General features: G+C 36.5%; 1 protein-coding gene across 1 annotated transcript; it reads left to right on the forward strand.

Annotated features, from left to right (window-relative positions):
• Window positions 1-3,899: 3,899 nt before the first annotated feature.
• On the forward strand, window positions 3,900-6,061 carry LOC133803846 (protein NODULATION SIGNALING PATHWAY 2). Its single transcript, XM_062241984.1, has one exon. It carries the CDS (start codon window positions 4,136-4,138, stop codon window positions 5,732-5,734), a length of 1,599 nt encoding a protein of 532 aa, XP_062097968.1. The 5' UTR covers window positions 3,900-4,135; the 3' UTR covers window positions 5,735-6,061.
• The last annotated feature ends 14,939 nt before the right edge of the window (window positions 6,062-21,000 follow it).

Here is a 21,000-nt window from a genome sequence, read left to right on the forward strand (position 1 = left end):
CTTCCCACTATTTTAATGTCTTCCAATTTTAGTCATTATTAAAAAAATTCAATGTTTTTCAACATAAGATATTAAAAACCCCTCATATTTTTAATGTCTTACACTAATGGTGTAAGACATTATGAGGAGTCATTGAAAGTAGAATTTGTTAGAGTGCCATTAACATAGGATATAACCTTATTATTTTAAAAAGTTTCACCCATTTACAATTTAGGTTGGTGATGATATCCTTCTTATGAAAAAGTCCAACTGATCTAATTTAAACGGTATTTACTACAACAACAAAAATGGCATTATAAAAGAAAAACTACTATATATACTTATATATACATTAAAATTAAGCATTTTACATGAACGGTTCTACATGTTCATCATCGTATACTCTAGCGACAATTATTATTGTTTTATGGTAAATTTCAATTCAACTATAAAATATGTTAAAACACGTTTGAAAACTTCACAAAATACAATTCTCCCCTCGGCCATTATAATTTATATAAATAGTTATAAACCATGTCATCGATCATCTCAACCCAGAGGAGTCTATCACCGAACCAATATATACATATTACTTTGACCTAGCAATAATAGGTTTTCTAAATATATATATATATCGCTATTAAATTAAAATTGTAAATAAGTATGGTAAAATGGGGCGGTGAGGCGGGGCGGAGCGGGGCCTCGACGGGGCATCTTTGCCCCAGTAAAAATGGGGCGGAATTCGGGGCCGCCCCACCCCGCCTCCAAATTATTTTTTTTTATACTTTAACTCAATTCTATCATGCTATTTATATACATAGTACGTAAAATTGATATTTTATATGTAGTTTATAATATTCTTAATTTTATATAGACTAGAAATAATTATAAATATTGAAAAATATATTTATATAATTCATCCTTATTTTTGTATTTATTTTGTAAATTTTAAAATAAAAAAATAAAATATAATATTTGATAGTGTAGTTGATACTAAATATAAAATATAAAGATTGCAATAAAAAAATAATATTTAGATTTAGAAATTTTTTTAAATTTATAATTTAATATTTCTAAAAAAAATATTAAATAGGACAAACTGTCCCGCCCCGATTAAGGCCCCACCCCATTCTAAGAAACTAATATGGGCGTTTTAGGGCAGGACTCGGCGGAAGTGGAGCGGAGCATACGCGCCCCATTTACATTACTAATTGTAATACATTATCATCATATAAATATTTTAGTATGAATTATGTACTGACGTTAGCATCGTAATCATGTACACAGTGAAAACTGATCAATCAACGTCGTAATATTCAGTAAGCATAAACAATTATTATTGAAAAGGAAAAGGAAAAGAAACAAGTAGAGAATGATGAAGAAGGGAATTGGGTGAGCCGGAAGAGCCGGCAAGGCTAGGAGTTGAATGAGGTGACGTGGCTGAATTGTAAGTGAGATGAGACCAGTCAAAGGTGCCCTTTTGAACTCTTTTATGGCAACTGAATCGTAACTGCCACTAGTGTGAGTTTCACTCAACACAACACAGCGGAGTTTGTGTCCAAACAATTCTTTCTCGACTGAGCTTTCACTAATTTTGTGATTTCTCCGCCACTAGTAGTGCCTAGTACTGCTCACTCGATCATCGAATGTCGGAGATTTTTGCTCTTATATATACTCTCCCATTTTTCCATTCTCAAATTTTGTCCCTCGTCTCGATCGATTTTTTATTTTTTATTTTTACTAATAATTCTCTCTTTTTTCCCACTACACATTCTCCCCGAACACTTGTGCATATTGTATTATATTATAAAATCTTTTATTCACAATAAGCTATTTAACACAATTTTCAAATTTTTAACTTCAGTTATTGTTATTTTGATAAATAGTATATACTATATATGAAATATATTATCATATCTGGTTTGAGTAGGTACGTACGTACAATATTATATGGTCAAAATATGATACAAATTATTTTTATCACCTATCATTTCGATAATAATAATAATTATAATAAAGGAAAATCATCTACATCAAAGTCATTTTCTTTAACTGTAGGGAGATAATGAAGTTGGGCATACCCTTAATTTACAAAGAAAACGCAACCTCATATAATTAATCTAGTTAATCATATGATGAGATTATTGCTTTCTATGGAGTCAAACGATATAATGTAATTAGTTTTGTATTATTCTAGCTGTAAACCAATCTTTTTGTTTTTATAAAAAATCATTCATTAATGTAATGGTAATCCGATAGTTTTTTTTTTGTGGTCCCTATATTAATGGCATATGAACATGAGAACTACATTGCAGTTAAGAAAAGGTGAAACATATCAATGGAAGTGTACTATAAAAATGCATGCAACGTAAATTTGTGACTTATATTAATATTAAAGCTATCAAATTGCACAAAATCAAATATATGGACTTTTAGTTTGAAATATTGTTTATTAAAATATATACTATCTAAATATTAATTAAATAGTTAGACCCTTTTATTTTATTTTTTCTGCCGTCTAAAAATAAAAACCAAATACTTAGCCTAAGTACATGCCCTATATATATTTCCAAAGAAAACGACTTGCTTGAATCCTTAAATCCCACTAGTATATTAATTGTATAGGTAATTTTCTTTTATATATATATACTAGGTAGAAGTAATGCATGTTTGTTTAGTTTTAAAGTTGTAAATATTGTCTATATTAATAAAAATTTGTTCACTGTTTTTAAAATATATATATATATAATAGAATGAATTATAATTGTATAGTATATATAAATATTTATATATACATATATGACATTTAAACACAACGTTGACATAGATATATATTTACATGACTACATCACATATATATATATAAAATACAATAATATTTTAATAATAGAAATAAAATAAGAATAGAAAAAGTCATAGTGTACGTAGACAGTAATATACATGCATCAACTATTTTTAGTTTCTAATGTATCTCACAATGTCCTTTAGTAAATTTGATGAAGAAAAAGAGTTCCGATCACTTGACAAAAAACAAACTATCACACAAATTTATAAGATAAAAAAATAATGTATTGCCTTTATTATTTTTAAATAAATATAATTTAATTATTTAAATTATCATAAAATATCTTAAGAATATCATTTTTCAATTAATTAATTTATTTTTGTGTAAGTTTATATTTGTTCTAGTTTTTGAATTTGGCAATGACAATAAAAATTTATATATTATATGTTTAATATAATATTAAGTTTAAGCTTAATTAAATTTTATTTAAGATATAAAATATATCATTTTATTATTTTAAAATAATTATCATTGTAAAATATCTCAAAAATATTATTTTTTAATTTTTTTATTTATTTAATTTTATTTAAATTTAAATAATGTTTATAATCTACTATTAAATATAAGAATATCGTGATAAAGTTAACAAAAAAAAAATAAAAAACTTTTAAAACAAAAAATTTCCGATTAACTCCACACATACATAATATGATAGAAGAGATATATCAAACTAACTAGCTACCTAAAAACTTGCCTCTCATAATTGCATAAATTATCATTAATATTCCTATCTAGAAAAACATTTCTGTTTATATACGGGATAGGGTACGTAGATCTAAAATATACTAGGCAATAATAACAAAATAAAAATTCATTAATATAGGCTTAGGTAAGAAAAAGATGAAAACCTATATTACCTATATGTAGAAAGGGGAGTAATAAATATAAGAAGGCAAGAAAGAAACAACAAATTAAATACCATATAATTAAGTTCAGACTGTTTTAAAATATCTTTAAAAATAGGGGCATCATAGTAATTAAAGCAACTAAGACAATCATATTATTTAATAATAAATTAAGGTTTGATTAAGACCTGGTGTGTATAAAACCAAACAGCTTTGTGATCTGCTGTCATAGTTCGATAAAACTCGTAATTATATACCTATAATATTACTGAACCGAACACAAATTTAAAACTGTGGTGTCTCTTGTTCCATCTTTTTGCTCTCTTTCTCTCTCCAAAACCCTCTTTAAATTCCTTAACATTTCCACTCTGTCCCGAAACATAAGAAAAAGCATAAGGAAAAAGAAAAAGAAAAAGAAAAAGAAAAGCTCACACCTGAGAAGGAAAAAAGATAAATAGTTTGCTGTATGACTGATCTTGTCAGCTCATCGGCTATGGCCATGGCTGTAGACATGGACATGATCATCGACGAGGCTCTTGAGCTAGATTTGTCTGGTTATAGCACCACAACGACCACTACTACTACTAATACGACTACCCCAGAAGATGATCATGGCTGCGCCTGGAACGCATGGTCCCCAGTCGTCGACTGGAGCACCCTCACAGGTGGCCATGACAATTTCCACGACTTAATCGAATCGATGATGGAAAGCGAAGAAGAAGAAGACGCCGATGGCGAGCTCAACTCGGCCCACAACTGTGGGTATAATAGCAATTCATCAGAACCTTCGATGGCGGTCGTTGAAGACGAGTATTCCGCCGGAGACAGTAGCACAAGCACTACTGTACTGGTCGAAGACGATAAGGGATTGAGATTGATCCACTTATTGATGGCCGCCGCCGAAGCACTCGGTGGCGCCAACAAAAGCCGGGATCTGGCTCGGGTGATATTGGTTCGGCTCAAGGAATTGGTCTCTCCCACGGGAGGAACAAACATAGAGAGGCTCTCCGCGCACTTCACTGAGGCGCTTCAGCACTTACTGGACGGCGCCATGGGATCAAGTAATGGTCACGCGAATAAACCTTTCGTAAACAATCATCATCGAGGAGATCATGATCACCAAAGCGACGTTGTTGCAGCGTTTCAGTTGCTGCAAGACATGTCACCTTACGTCAAGTTCGGTCACTTCACTGCTAACCAGGCCATTCTTGAGGCCGTGGCTCACGACCGGAGGATCCATATAGTCGACTATGACATCATGGAAGGGATTCAATGGGCCTCCCTTATGCAAGCACTAGTGTCCCGTAAGGAAGGCCCACCAGCCCCACATCTAAGGATCACCGCTTTATCGAGGGGGGGCGGTGGCCGAAGATCGATAGGGACCGTACAAGAGACCGGTCGACGGCTAGTAGCTTTCGCGGCTTCTATTGGTCAGCCATTCTCGTTCCACCAATGCCGGCTTGATTCCGACGAGGCGTTCCGGCCAGCGGCGTTGAAACTGGTGAAGGGAGAAGCTCTTGTGATCAACTGCATGCTCAACCTCCCTCACTTCAGTTACCGGTCGCCGGAGTCCGTGGCTTCGTTTTTATCCGGATCAAAATCGTTGAACCCGAGACTGATTGCCCTGGTGGAAGAGGAGACTTGTCCAACCCCGGCGACGGCGCCCGGAGGAGAAGGTGCTTTCGTGGCGAGGTTTATGGACTTGTTGTATCAGTACTCGGCTGTGTACGACTCACTGGAGGCGGGGTTCCCAATGCAGAGCCGAGCAAGGGCTTTAGTGGAGCGGGTATTCTTGGGGCCCCGGATATCCGGGTCATTAGGTCGGGTTTACAGGGGTCGTGGGGAGGAGAATAGCTCGTGGGGGCAGTCGTTGTGTGCGGCAGGGTTTAAATCAGAGTCGGTGAGCTCAGCCAATCTCTGCCAAGCGAAGCTGTTGCTGGGATTATTCAATGACGGGTATAGAGTTGAGGAACTCGCGAGTAATAGACTCGTTTTGGGATGGAAATCGCGGCGTTTACTATCGGCTTCTCTTTGGACCTCCTCCTCATCCCATTATTCTGATTAATTAATAATTTGTATATTACTTTTTTTATTTATCATCATCATCATCATCATAGGTTATTTATTATTTAATAATTCCCAGTTTGGCCCAATTAAAAATTGTTTTTCTATGTATATTTGGTTACCAAACTTAAGTCAAAACCAAAATGTTGGCTAAAAAGAAAGAAAAAAAACATGAAACCAAGGCTATTTATATAGCTTTGTTAATGTTTTTGCATGTTTCCAAACATTTTGAGATCTTTCAAGTGCTTGTCATGAGTGTGTTGTTGTTTTTAGATCTGTTTGTACTTTTCAATCTAAGTTTTCCAATCTTCAATGTTTTATTTATTATTATTTTAAGAAAATAAGTTTGTCTTATTTTGTTTATATCACTTTTTGAAATAGTATATATTTTCATATATTTTATTTGCTGGTAAAATATATCTACTTTCTGATTTAAGTAGCTGTTTCCTTTCTTTCTTTCTTTCTCTTTCCATATTACAATTTCATATATAGGAATGATAGGATTGAGAAGGTTAACATAAGAGTGAGTGTTGAAATCTAAAGTATATAATAAGGGTCATTTTTATGTATAAATAAAAATTATAGAATCTTGAAAGTAACTTTATAATAATACAAGTTATGCAGAGCTCTGCTGCTAGTAATTTAACTTTACATGTGAATAAATATAAAGAATGTGAATTAAATTACATTAAATTTTTGTGAACCTTTCGGTAAATATGATATAATTCATATATATATTTATATAATACTAGTACTGTACTATCTCCGCCGTTAGAGGGTGTTGGTTGTTAGCAAATATACATCTGATTACGTAGGAATAATTATAATAATGAGGGAATCAGGGCAAGCAATGGAAGATCCGCCGGAATGTGCCGTAATTTAACACCCAACAAAACCCTATTATTAGATTTTTGTGAAAACATATTTAAATTAAGGGTAGGTAATCATTTGGTACCATGTGTTTTTGCAAAGTATCATTTTGATACTCTTTGTTTTCAATAATGTTCATATAGTATCTTGTATTTTAAAATCGTACATATTTGGTACCCTAAACTCAAATTTAATTAATAAATTTTTACCAATTTAATCAAACTGCTGTCAATTACGTAAGTTCCAAATTTAAATTTAATTACTTAATTACATATAATTGATGATAGTTTGATCATATTAATAAAATTTTATCTATTAAATTTGAGTCTACGGTATCAAATATGTATAATTTTAAAATACAAAGTACCATATGAGTATTATTGAAAATAGAGAGTACCAAAATAATACTTTGTAAAAACATAGGATACGAAATGAGTAAATTTCATTAAATTAAATACGAATTAAATTAAATACAAAGATGACACCATGAGCTGATCTTTCAGATGCTTTCACCCTATTCTAGGAACCACCTTTAAAAAAATAAAAGAAAATAATAATAAATTGTTTAAACAACGTCATCTATGACTATTTATACATCCTTGCACAAGGGAGCTCGCAAATGGAGACCCACTACCTCAATTCAATAAACATTTGTTTATATTATATTCGTATAAATACAAATCAATATATATATTGTAATTTAGCAAGCTTATTACTGATATACACACTATAAAAAAATACACAAATTTTGGATGCATATATACGAACTTTTTTTAATAATGAGCCACATGTCCACATACAAACATATAAATATTCATAGATAATTGGGGAATATCCATTCCCCATCAACTCATCATTGGCTCTATTTTTCTCATTGTACATAATAATAACCTCTTACCTCGTAGGTACCTTTCCGGATATAATACAGATGATATTTATACAATAGTACACATTTCTCTTGGTATGCATTACTAAATATATGATTCGAGGAAGAGTAATGATATGTGCACTCAAAATATGTACCTAAATATTATACATAGTGATGTGTCATTGTTTCCTAAAACAGTGGATCCCAGTTTTAATAATGTGATTAGTTAGACTAAACTGTGCACCCAAAATATGCACCAAAATATTATACACAGTGATGTGTCACTGTTTTTTAAAACAGTGAGTCTCAGTTTTAATAAATGTGATTGACTCGACTAAACTGCCATATCACTATTTTTTAAAATAGTGGGTCTCGGTTTTAATAAATGTGATTGGCTAGACTAAACTGCCACATCACTATGTATAATGTTTGTGTGTATATTTTGGGTGCACATATCATCACTCTTGGGAGAAGAGTAATGATGTGTGAGTGTTATTATTCATTAGATTCTGAAAACGCCTTCAATGGTAAGGTTATTTGGCACGGGAAAAGATCTCCTCTTCAAAGAAAAGTTAACAAAAGACTTAGGGCAACTACAACAAAAACAACTTTTTGCGTCAACCATTTGCGTCGATTTGAGGCTTTCACTAATATTTCTTTTTATACACGAGAATTATAGGCATCGGTAGTGAAGAAAAAAAAAGGAACAGTAATTGCAAAATTACAGGTCAATTAGAGCTGAGAGTAAATGATGTATTTATATGTAGGGTATTGAGTACAAAACTTGATAAGCCAATAAGATGATTACAAGTGGTCTAATAACAAAACATAATCAAATAACAAAAGGAATTCAAATAATAACAGAAAAGAAATGACTTGATGAGTGTGAATATTCTAGATGCCAATTCAGTGTGGTGCTAGTGCAGCTGGTTGTGTAGAGTAGCAGAGTAAAGAGGTATTCTTAACATCACCCCTCAAACGAAGGGGTGAATCAGTCACTCTGAGTTTGTCAATCAGGAATCTGAATCTGGAATGTGATAAGCCTTTAGTCAGACAATCAGCTATCTGATCATGTGAGGGAATGTACCGAATGTCAAGCTTTTTTTCCAATACTTTGTTGTGAATGAAATGAACATCGAGTTTGATGTGCTTTGTTCTGGCATGGTATACTGGATTGGATGTAGGTGCACTAGCACTCATGTTGTCACACCAAATAACTGGTGCTGAAGGAAGAGGAAATTTTATCTCTTGAAGAAGAGCTTGCAACCAGGCTATTTCAGCAGCAACTTGAGCCAAGGCTCGGTATTATGACTCAGTGCTAGACCTGGCAACAACAGTTCACTTTTTAGATGACCATGAAACAAGAGTATCTCCCAGAAATACACAATAACCGGCTACTGATTTTTTGTCGTCTGGACAACAAGCCTAGTCTGCATCTGAAAAACCTATTAATGAAAGTCTCTCGCTGTATTTGATGTGAAGACCATGATGAATGGTTCCTTTGAGATACCTCACAATTCTTTTTGCAACTGACCAATGCACTTAATTTGTTTACTGCAAGGGACATGTCTAGTCGAGTTTGAGCAAGGTACTGCATTCCACCAATGAGGCTCTTGTAAGAAGATGGATCTGTCAATAGTTCACCATCTATAAGAGACAGTGGTCTTCCTGCGATCATAGGTGAGGGACAAGGTTTCAGATTTGTCATGTTAAATTTCCTCAGCATTTCAGCAAAATATTTTTCTTGAGACAAGTAAAGTCCAGTGGAGTCTCGGACAACTTCTATGCCAAGAAAGTAACTTAAGGTACCTAGATCTTTGAGAGCAAAGCTTTTGTTCAGTTGAGAAATGAATTTGTGCAGATGTTTGGGATCATTGCCAGTCACAATGATGTCATCTACATAGATGAGCACCATAATGATGTATTCTTTGGTCTTGAGTAAGAGCAATGAGGAATCAACTTGAGAGTTTTCGAATTTCCATTCAAGTAAAGTGGTTCTAAGCCAATCAAACCAGACCCTTGGGGCTTGCTCCAACCCGAACAAGGACTTGTTCAATTTGCACACAAAATCAGCTTTAGTATTGTCTTCAAAGCCTTGCAGCTGGTTCATGTACACTGCCTCTTTAAGGTGTCCATTTAGGAAGGCATTATTGATATCCAGCTACCTTATGTCCCAATTCTTTGGCACTGCTATTGTTAATACCACACGCACTGTAGAAGCTTTGACAACGGGGCTAAAAGTCTCACTAAAATCAACTCCTGGCCTTTGGTGAAATCCCTTTGCTACTAATCTTGCCTTAAATCTTTGAAAGGTACCATCACTATTGTATTTGCGCTTGAAGACCCATTTATTTCCCACGATATTGTATTTAGGCAGTCTAGGAACTAAAGTCCAAGTTCGATTGGCTTGTAGTGCATCAAACTCCTCTATCATAGCTTGTTTCCATCCACTGTGTTCAAGTGCAGCCTCAACCAAATCTGGTTCTTCATCATTATCTTCCCACTTTGCTTGTCCAACATAGACTTTGGGCTTGTAAATTCCATCTTTGGATCTCGCAATCATAGGATGAGCTGGCTGAACTTCTTTTTGAGTGTGGCTGGTTTGAAGCAAGTCAGTAGTGGTCTGAGATGCATCTGATTCAGCATCTGATTTTTTAGAACAGAGGCATTGGACTCATGAAGTCTAACCTGATTGTTGTCATTTGATGATTCGGTGTGCAGGTCTGGTGAGTGTTCTTGGATAGGTTCAGGATGGCTTATATCAGCTGCAACTGTGGGATCTGAAGGTGCATTTTCTGAGTTGGAGGTTTGTACATTTGGTAGGACAAACCAAGAAGATGGAGTTTGGACTGAAACAATGCATTCCCTTAGGTAAATATTTAGAAATCCAATTTTGAAGGGAAATTCCTTTTCATTGAATACTACATTTCTAGAGATGTATACTCGACCACTAGGACATAGATGTTTATAACCTTTGTGAGACTCACTATACCCCAAATTGACACACTTGACTGAATGGAATTGGAACTTGTGTGTTTGGTATGGTCTAAGACAAGGAAAATAGGCACAACCAAAAACTTTGAGAAAATTATAATCTGGTTTCCTAGAATGAAGCATTTCAAGAGGTGTTTTACTAGCTAGTATAGGTGTCAAAAGACAGTTTATTAAGAAGACGGCAGTGGAGAATGCTTCACACCAGTATTTTAAAGGCATTTTGGCTTGAGCAAGGAGAGTTAGACCCATTTCTGCTATGTGCCTGTGTTTTCTTTCAGCTCTTCCACTTTGGCCTGAAGTGTAGGGACATGAGTGTTAAAAAATAATAGCATTTTGCTTGACTAAGTCACTGAAAACCTGATATTCTCCTCCCCAATCAGTTCGTAATTTTTTTTATCTTTCTTTCAAACTGGTTTTCGGCAAAAGTTTTGAATTGGATAAAGGCATTTAAGGCATCAACTTTTGATTTCAATAAGTAAATCCATGTATTTCTGCTATAGTCATCTATAAAATGGATATAGAATCTTATGTTGGTGTTAGGTGAGGGTCCTCAAATGTTGGTATGGATTATTTCAAGAGGTGCTTTGGCTCTATTTTCAGATAATACAAAAGGTAAAGAGTGAGATTTACCAAACTGACAAGCATCACAAAAATTTTCCTTTTCATTCATCAAACTTTTTACATTGTTGTTCCTTAACACTTGACTCAAAACTCTACTTGATGGATGCCCTAGACGTCTATGAAATACATCCTTTTGGGAAATGAAAGACTCGACGAAACTAGACTGACTGACACTATCATTCTGCAGAGATGCTTCAGCAGAGAAAGAAAAAGACTCAAAACTATCTAACTTTGACCAAGTACTAGCATTGAGAGTTGACTTTGGTTCCAATGCTTGCAATTGATATAAGCCATACTTAAGTGTCCCTTGTAGCACCGCCTTCTCTGTTTCCTTGTCCTTCACAAAACAACAATCATAAAATAATTCAACATATACATCATTGTCAGCAGTAAGCTTTGAAATGCTAATGAGGTTTTTGCAAATCTTGGGAACATGAAGCATTTGATTTAGAATAAGGCCATTTTGATTGTAACATTTTAAGAAAACAGAACTAGTATGAGCAATAGGCAACTTACTCCCATTTCCTATTGTCAATCTTTCTTTACCATTGTAATCAGATTTGTTGCTCAGATTATCAACATCAGATGTGATGTGATTGCTCGCACCATTATTAGCATACCACCCCTCATTGTCAACAATCTCAGGAGTAGCTAGAAATGTTGCAAAATTTCCTTTATCTGGGTTTGTTCCTACTGCTGGAGGTGTTACCATATATGCTTCATCATAATGATTGTAGCACACCGCTGCTGAATGTCCGTATTTGCCACAAACTTGGCAAGTGGGCCTTGAGCCACTACCTTTTCCACCTCTGCCTGGGGTCTATTGCCTCCTCCTCTTGGGTAGTTGGGATTTGAGTATTGACCACCAGAGTTATTGTTCAGAAATGGTTGTTTGGTTGGATTAGTGTGATTTGGCTTGTTAGAAAAATTTGTCGAGGGAGAGCCAGCATCTTTAAGCAGCTTGCCTGATTGATTTAAAGCACTCAATCTCTCCAATCTACTATCATACACACAACAAGATATCTTGAAGTTCTTGCCAAGTGATATTCTCCTTTGCCTCAATTTGGACCAAAATAGACAAATAATCGCATCCAAGCCATTTAACACATTAGTAATCAAGTGTGGTTTAGGATAAGGGCTACCTACGAGAGCCAAAAGGTCAGCCCAGTTCCTCATTTGGCACAGGTAATTTTCCATACTGAGGTTCCCTTTCCTTATCGTCTGTAGCTTGGTTCTAGTTTCATCCATTTTTTCTTTTGAGTGAGCTCCATAAAGAAGTTCATGAGATCTCCATAAGGCAGCTGCAGAATTATAACCCATCACCTCTGTAGCAATTCCTTCTGTCATTGAGCCATATAGCCAGTCCATGAGGAGTTGATCGTTCACGATCCATTGCTAAAATTTTGGGTTACTTTAGAGTCCAAATCCAGGGGTGCCATCGCCTGTTGCAATTCCAGCTGGTATGAATTCTTGGGGATGTGGTTTGGTGCCATTCAGGTACCCATCCAAACGGTGTCCTCGAATGATGGTAAAGACCATCGTCTTCCACAGGGTGAATTTGTTCTAATCCAATTTCATGGAGAATGGTTGATTCAAGGTGTTGTAGAAGGGAGGTATGGTGACTAGTGGCTACTGGGTCACGAGTGCTTGCTGGGTCGTTGCATTTGTAGCAACTGTGGTCGGCTAAGCTCCATCATGTCTTGCTGCTGGAGTCCGACTGCCTTGGCTATTCTCGGATGACATGGTCGGCGTGGGCCGTGAGCTAGGCTCTGATACCAAGTGAAGAAAAACAATGGAACAGTAATTGCAAAATTGCAGCTCAATTAGAGCTGAGAATAAATGATGTATTTATATGTAGGGTATTGAGTACAGAGCTTTTATATGCCAATAAGATGATTACAAGTGGTCCAATAACAAAACAGAACAAAATAATAAAAGGAATTCAAATAATAACAGAAAAGAAATGACGTGAAGAGTGTGAATATTCTAGATGCCAATTCAGTGTGGTGCTAGTGCAACTGGTTGTGTAGAGCAGCAAAGTAATGAGGTATTCTTAACATCGGTCTCCAATTAGTGACTTAAAATCCCCACATTTTTGGAATAGAGGCGTTAGTCCTCAATTGATGCCTATAGTCTTAATTTAAAAATTAATAAATGAAATATATAGAAGCCGAGGTGACAAAGATAAGCCTAACACTCTCTACACATCAATACCCTTTACCCTAATCCTAACCCTACCCTTATCTTTTTAATATTTTAGATACCAACCACCTAACACTCTTTCCCTCTTTCTTTTTCTATTCAATCTCTTTCTCCAAAATCTTCATCTATCAAACTCATTCACCCAAGGGAGCTCTTCTTCCACGTTGTAGTGGTGTTGTTGGAGTCCCTGTCTCACTCCTTCCTTCTGTTGCAAATCTCTCTCTCCTCACCCTTTGTCTTTTTCTCTACACACTCTCTCTTATAACTCTCTACCTTTTATCTTTGCAGGAGTTCGATGACTTAGGTGGTCATCTGAAAGGTCAAGCGGTTGATGGCTTGGTTTCAAGTGCGAATTCACGAGACGAGGTTGGTGGGGCTAAGATGTTGGGTTCGATTGAGATGGTGAGATCTTCGCTTGGTTCTAATTTTAGTGCAATTTTTTGGGATGATTTGAGATCATTTTGGTTTTGATATATTGTTTTTGCAAGGTTAAATTAGATAAATAGGATAATGTGTTCTAATTTTGCTTAAGATCAGGTTAGATTTTGATTTTGATTTTGATTTTGGTTCTAATTTAGATTTTGGAGCTAATTTGTTATTCCTTTGTATTCAAATTTATATAGTTTCATTAATAGATTTTCGAGTGTTTAGTTATATTCAATTTTTTTTGTTATACTTAGTTTTTTATTTTGGATCTAATTTGTAGATTGCTCTATATTAAATATATTTTCATTAAAAAATTATGACTCCTTGACTGTTTAATGAGTTCGAGCGAGCTCTTTCCCATTGGTTCAATGCATTTTCGATTACAATTTTTTTTCTCGGTGAGGACTTTTGACTTTATTTATTGGCAACTTCAGTTATTAATTAAATTCAAATGTTATAATTGATGTAATAGTTATTTTGACTTCAGTTATAAACTAAAACCAAAAACATTAGGTGTAAATTTATAACTTACACCAATACTGGGCATATGCGGTGTCACTAGTACAAGTATCGATTGTGGAACTGACGCCTAAAACTTTTGACTTCTCTTTATAACTTACTCCAAAAGTATTTTTTCTTGTAGTGGCCTATTTGGCATTATTCATTGTCTTTTATTTTATTTTTAAAATACGTTCATTAACCATTTTTTTAATTCAATTTTGGTTGCTCTTCAAACAATTGACGTTTCTAGAAAACAACTGATGTTCAATTTTCCTAGAAAATAATTGATCTTTTTACCAATTTTTCCAGGAAATTTATGATATTTTAGGAAAAAAGTTGATGTTTCACTTTTTTTAGAAACAATTAATGTGTTACCAAATGAAAATGTTTATTAAACTAAATTTGGGCAACACATCAACTATAATAATAATAAAAAAAAAAGCACAACAACAATTAAAAAGAGTAACATCGACCATAATTCTCAATTAGCTAAAAAAATACTATATACCAACATGTATTATTTCATGAGTAAATACAAAATATATATCAACATATACATTTTCTGAGTAAATATGAAACAAAAATTTCTTGAACAAATACCAAACATTAACAACGTATACCGCTTCACTACTAAAAAATTATCGTGGTACCACAGTTTTAAACCGTGGTAAGAATGTTCATACAACAGTTTTGATATTGTTGTACCATGGAGTGTAGTGTCATGTACTAGCAGGAGACGACAGTTCAAATAAAATTGTCGTCTTATGTACCACAAGGGACAACAGTAACTGTGAGAATGTCGTCCCCTGCAATACATAATACGACAGTTTATGGGCAATTGTAACATGAGACAACAGGCTTTAAGAAAATGTTGTGCCATGTGGTACATGAGACGACATAATGTTTTGAACTGATGTACCACACACAGAAAATGAGAAAATTTTCCCTGTTTTAAATCTCTACATTCATTCAAAATTTCTTGTATAATTACAGTATAATCTAAAAAAAAAATCACCCAGCATACAAAATCAATATAATTCAATATATTATAAAGCTAAACTTACAAGATTAAAATGTATAATTCTTGCCTTAACTATGTAAATACATCCTTGTCTTAACTATGTAAGTATCTTTATGTAATGCTCCAAAATCCCTAATGAGGTTTAATGGTCGAATTAGAAGGCCGGGAGGGTCATAATTGATTTATTATGCCATTAAATGATTATATGCATGATTATGTGAATTATATTATTATATGATGATAAATGCATGCATGTGAGTCCACTTTTCATTATAAGGGTATTTTGGTAATTTGGCTCGTTGAGGGCATATTTGTATATGTTCATGCATGTTGGTGAATTATGGATGAGGCCACATTATTATGTGGATATGTTCGAGCTATTTGGCATGAGACGATCTTTGAATGCAAGTTAGCGGTTTGGTCATAACGGGGTTAATTTCGGGGCTCATGGTGAGTCACGGGGTAATTTGATGATTAGTACATTACTGAGAATTAAAGGGTAATGGGATATGATTTATTAGCATTTGAGAATATTGAGAATAAAATGAATTGGAGGACGTTAATTATAATTAACGAGATAGACAGGAAATGATGATTTTACCCTTGCTAGCCTTGAAAGGGTTTTACTTAACCTAGGGGCATTTTGGTCATTTGACCAAGGGTTATATCTAACTAAGGAAGGCTGTAGAAAACTAAACCAAAACAGAGCACGTATCTTCCTTCTTCTCCCGATCATCTTTTTCTTCCTTTCCTTTGAAATTTTTGAAGCTCCAATTGAGGATTCAAGCTAGGGAATCAAGCCTTGAGAGTTTAGGATTGTGTTCTACCATTGAAGAGGGTTTAATCTTGAGCTTGAGGTAAGAATTCAGCCATATAAACTCTGGTTTATGCTGTGTTTTTCAATTGATTTTTAGTTTGAATTTTGGATTTGATAGTTGTGAATTCAATGAAGTTTTTGGCAAAGTTTGATTAGGTTTTGATGCCTAGGACTTGTAGAATGGGCTTTTGGGTTCATTTTTGAGTTTGGTTGAGGTTTGGATTCAATTTTTGAAGTTTGGAAATTGGAGAACTCGAAGGGGAAAAACCAAGGCTGAAACACCCTGGTTCTGGCGCTCACCGCCCAAGGATGGGCGCTACAGCACTGTCTAGGGCATAGTAGCCCTACTTGTAGCGCCATGGTGCCTGGGGGGCAGCGCTGTAGCGCTACCCTGTTTTTCCAGGGTACTATTTTGGGTACGATTCGAGGTCTCAGGAGCGAGGTTTAGATCAAGAACCTTTTATTATTGATTTTATTGATGGAATTCCATATTTGGTTATTACTAGGTGACCGCTAAAGGATCAAAGGATTGATCGTTCTCAAGGATCGGTTTTAACTTGGTTTCACGCTTGAACCAGAGGTAAGAAAACTGCACCTAGTATGTGACATGCATAGTTATTAATGAGGCATGTTGAGTGCTCTATATGTGGACATTGATTGCATATTAAATGCTTAGCAGTATTGCTTATCTGTGAATGGTACTGACTTATTAGTCAGAATCAACAATGGTGTCAGTATTGATTGTAAAGTTGTGACTTATTAGTCAAGTTCGGCAGTAGTACTAAGCACTGGTCATATGGTATTGGCTTATGAGTCAAGAACGGTTTTAGCGTGTTTAACGCAAGCTGAAAAGATTAGATATAATCGACATAAGCATGAAATGCTTATCCGACCTTAAGTTCGATGAAAATAAAAGCGCTTGTCTAGTCTAAAGGCTAGTTACTTAGAGCTAAGGCCAAAAGGCTCAGGTGACTGCATCGTCACATGGCTAAGGGTGCGGAGCCCAAGTTCATGACTTACTCATTAGTCACCTATATAGAGTGTGACTCATTAGTCACCTATACTCATTAGTCACATATCTGAAGTGTGACTCATTAGTCACCTATCCAGAGTGTGACTCATTAGTCACCTACCTAGGGAGTGACTCATGAGTCTCTTATCTGATTTGGGCTACAAGCCCAGTATGATTATCATAATCATATGTTGATATTGAATACATGCAGTAATAAGTTTTCTTGCTGAGTCTTGGCTCACAGGTTCTATGTGGTGCAAATAAAGGGAAAGAAAAGCTCACCCAACCTTGAGTGGAGAGCTTAGGTGGCGATGTGTACATATGCGGCCGCTTGACCACCACGACCAAGGTGTTTCTCAGAGGAACTAGGGGTTAACCCTATTTTTGCTGCTTAGGTCGGCGGGTTGTAATTTTTACACTATAATGACCATTTTGGATTGTAAATAACTTGTAAAAGCTTTTATGGGCCCATGTAAAGTTTTATGTTTTAAATAAAATATATCATTTCCTTTTGATCGAGATTTTTCACCTTAGCCTATTAATGACACCTAGATGCACGTTTATAACCAAATGACTCATTTAGAGAGTTAAGCACGATTTAAAGTTCACAGTAACGGTCTTGGAGTAACCAGGGCGTTACACTTTACAAGATTAAAATGTAAATATATTCTTGCAAAAAAAACTATGTAAGAATATTTGCCATAACTATATAAGTGCATGCCTTAACTATAATTAGTTTGTGTTGTCTGTGTTTTCATCTCCAGACACGTGGCAATATTTGGAGTAATTAGGGACGGGCCATTAGGTTCTCGGATGGCGAGCTGTGTCCTCGGGGCGGTGCTGTCTCCAAGTGAGGCCACGTCCCGAGCTAGTCTCCCAGTCATGGATTTCTTGGGATGAGGCCACACCCTAAGTCATGTCCTCGGGGCGAGGATGTGTCCAGGTAAGGTCATGACCCGAGGTACCGCGATCATTTGGCATTCCCCAAGTCCATGACTCTAGACTTCGGAACCTGATTTGGTGCCAGGTATCAGCCCTCCGGGTGTGGGACCGAAGGGGATCATCTGACTGCTTTTAGTGAGCCTCGATTAGTGGTGTCGAGTTCGTACGCTCGACAATCAACATTTCCCACAAAGCTGCCTTACACGGGCAAACGTACGCCCTCACTTGATAGCCTCAGGTATGTTCCCCATAAAGTTTTTTCGTGACTTTCTGCAATGGGCCCCGTAGAATTCGTGTGGGCCATAGTCTTTATCTTAACACAAACCTTTATGTATTAACTAAACATTAATACCCTGAGATTAATGAGAGAGAATTAACATTAATGACCCTAGCCTTTATAAATAGGGTTGGGGTATCTCCTTGTTAAGGGTTCAGTTTTTTAGAGAGAGAAACGTTGTACTCAGTGCAATATATACGCTGCCTGAGAATCATCATTAAAGCTTGCCACTACAAGCTTTAAGCTCATTAAATAATAGAGACTCGTGGACTAGGGCTTTTTTATAGCCTGAACCACGTAAAAGCCGGTGTTCGATCCTTGTTCTTTCTTTAATCTCTCAGATTAAGTTGATAGCGAAAAAGGCAGTCAACATTTTGGTGTTTTCATTGAGAGCTTAAAGGAAGCTTGGAAAACAGTCATGGTGACCACTCGAAGGAATGCACCAGATGATACCGCCCCTCACGTCGCAGTTGAGGGAGGAGAAACCAGTCACATGCCACCACAAGACCACCCTGACGTGGTGGAGAACTACGACTAAAATGCCGAGTACCGCGGCATGGATGATGGGGGCGATGATGAATACTATAAGGAAGAGTATCCTTATCCCATGGACGTGGAGGAGACACCAGAGGTGGTGGCGCTCCGTGACCAGGTGGCCACTCAACAGTTGAAGATCGACACCCGAGAGGGTAACATCCCTGCCCTGCAGGAGATGGTTAACGCCATGAGGGCTACTCTGGCGGCCCAAGGAATGCGAGTGGACCCCCATGGAAAAGTGTCATCTAGGCAGCCAACTGGTGTGCCCTCTATTCCCCCAGCTGGAATGCCACTTGTCACCCCAGCCGGTGTGCCTCCCGAGCACCCTGCTGAGTGGGCGCGAGATCCGCCAGCTGGTGTGCCTCTAGTGCACCCAGCTGGAGATGGAACCCCACCTATGCACAGGACTGTGGCAAAGGTAAGGTTGACGATAACCATGTTTCCAAATCCAAGAAGGCTCATCGGAACCCCAAAGACAACCAAGTCCCGAGGCCAACTAGCCTAGGTGAAGGCCCGGGAACCCGAGGACACCGCTAGGCCGCCAACACCCATGGATCCCAGGGTGTTCTACCCAATCCCGCCAATATGGATCATGCAAGGCCTGGACGTGGTGTCCCCCAAGCATCTAACCATAACCACAAGAACAATGGCCGAGGGGGAAGCATGCAAAATTTCCCTGTCGGTGGAGAGCGCGACCTCAGCATCTCGGTTAACAATGGGAATGTTGAGTCTGATGGGGAAATGGAGGTGGCTCGTGTAACGTCCTGCTAATCAAGGATCATTACACTTTGTAGTTTAAATAGTGCTTAACTCGCTGAATGAGTCATTTGAGTTTAAATCGTGTAATTAAAACTAAGTACAGGGTTAGGTACTAAATGTTTTGGTCAAAAGTCAACTGTTTTATTAAAAGCATTTTAACTTTCATACATGGGATCCCATCATAGTTTAAAATGGTTACAAAACCCCAAAAGTGAATACAAAAGCCGACCTAGGCAGAAAAATCAGGGTCTAACCCTAGTTCCAACTGATAGCCTCGGTCGTGGCGGACAAGCAGGCCACATATGTACACTCTGCACCTGAAGCTCTCCAACTCATGACTGCTCTAGCTTTTCCTTTCCTTTACCTGCACCATTTAGCACTTGTGAGCCAAGGCTTAGCAAGAAAACATAAACATGCTTATAAGCAGTACATTATCAGATCATAGAATCATAACTAGCATGCCAACAATAATAACCCTACTCATGCATGCAATTAAATCATATAAGTGACTATAGAGTCACACTAGGGATTTAGTGCTCATCTCTCACATAACCAGCCTTTGAGCTGGCCAAGCGAGTCTGGTGCTTAAAATTCTAGACGTCCCTTGGGGCGCTCAAGCGTGTATCTCACTTCTAGGTTGGCTTAACCCTATCAACCAGCATTCAGCATGCTATTACCGCCCTTGACTTCTAAGCCGAGCCTTTAAACTCTCAACTCATAAGTCGAGTCCTTTAACCTTTAACTAATAAGTTGAGTCTTTCAATATTTGACTAATAGTCGTGCCTTTAACCTTTGACTAATAAGTCGAGTCTTACCCTTCGACCGATAGGTCGAGTCTTAACCTTCGACAGATAAGTCGAATCTCAACCTTCATCTGATAAGTCAAGTCTTAACCTTCGACTGATAAGTCGAGTCTTAACCTTCGACTGTTAAGTCGAGTCTTACCCTTTGACTGATAAGTCGAGTCTTTACCTTCGACTGATAAGTCGAGTCTTAACATTCGACTGATAAGTCGAGTCCTTTAAATCGACTATGCCGCCAAGCCCCCCATCAGATAACATAGATAAATCTTCATCTTATAAGTTGAAATTCCCCAATTAGATGTACAGATCCACAGTTATTACATAACATAGGTAAACACAACACATTCAATATGTTTAATAAAACACTCTCAACATAACATTAATTATGTACTATAATCGGGCCGAGCCTTAAATGCAGACCGCGTTTAGTTTTCTTACTTCAGGTCCGAGTGTAGTGTATATTAAGAACGACCCTTGAGCACGATCTTGATTCTGAGCCCCTAGCGATAATCTAGTCACAACCATAATATAAAATCCCATCAATAAAGAGCTAATAAAGGCTTTCAGATTGAGTCCTAGCCTCCGAGAGATTGAATCCTACTAAACCGGGTAGTAGG

The sequence above is a fragment of the Humulus lupulus genome, chromosome X (assembly GCF_963169125.1).
Source record: "Humulus lupulus chromosome X, drHumLupu1.1, whole genome shotgun sequence".
Taxonomy (NCBI): domain Eukaryota; kingdom Viridiplantae; phylum Streptophyta; class Magnoliopsida; order Rosales; family Cannabaceae; genus Humulus; species Humulus lupulus.

What these genes read in the sequence shown, in the direction of transcription:
- LOC133803846 (XM_062241984.1), top strand. Translation starts at nt 4,136, where the DNA reads ATGACTGATCTTGTCAGCTCATCGGCTATGGCCATGGCTGTAGACATG.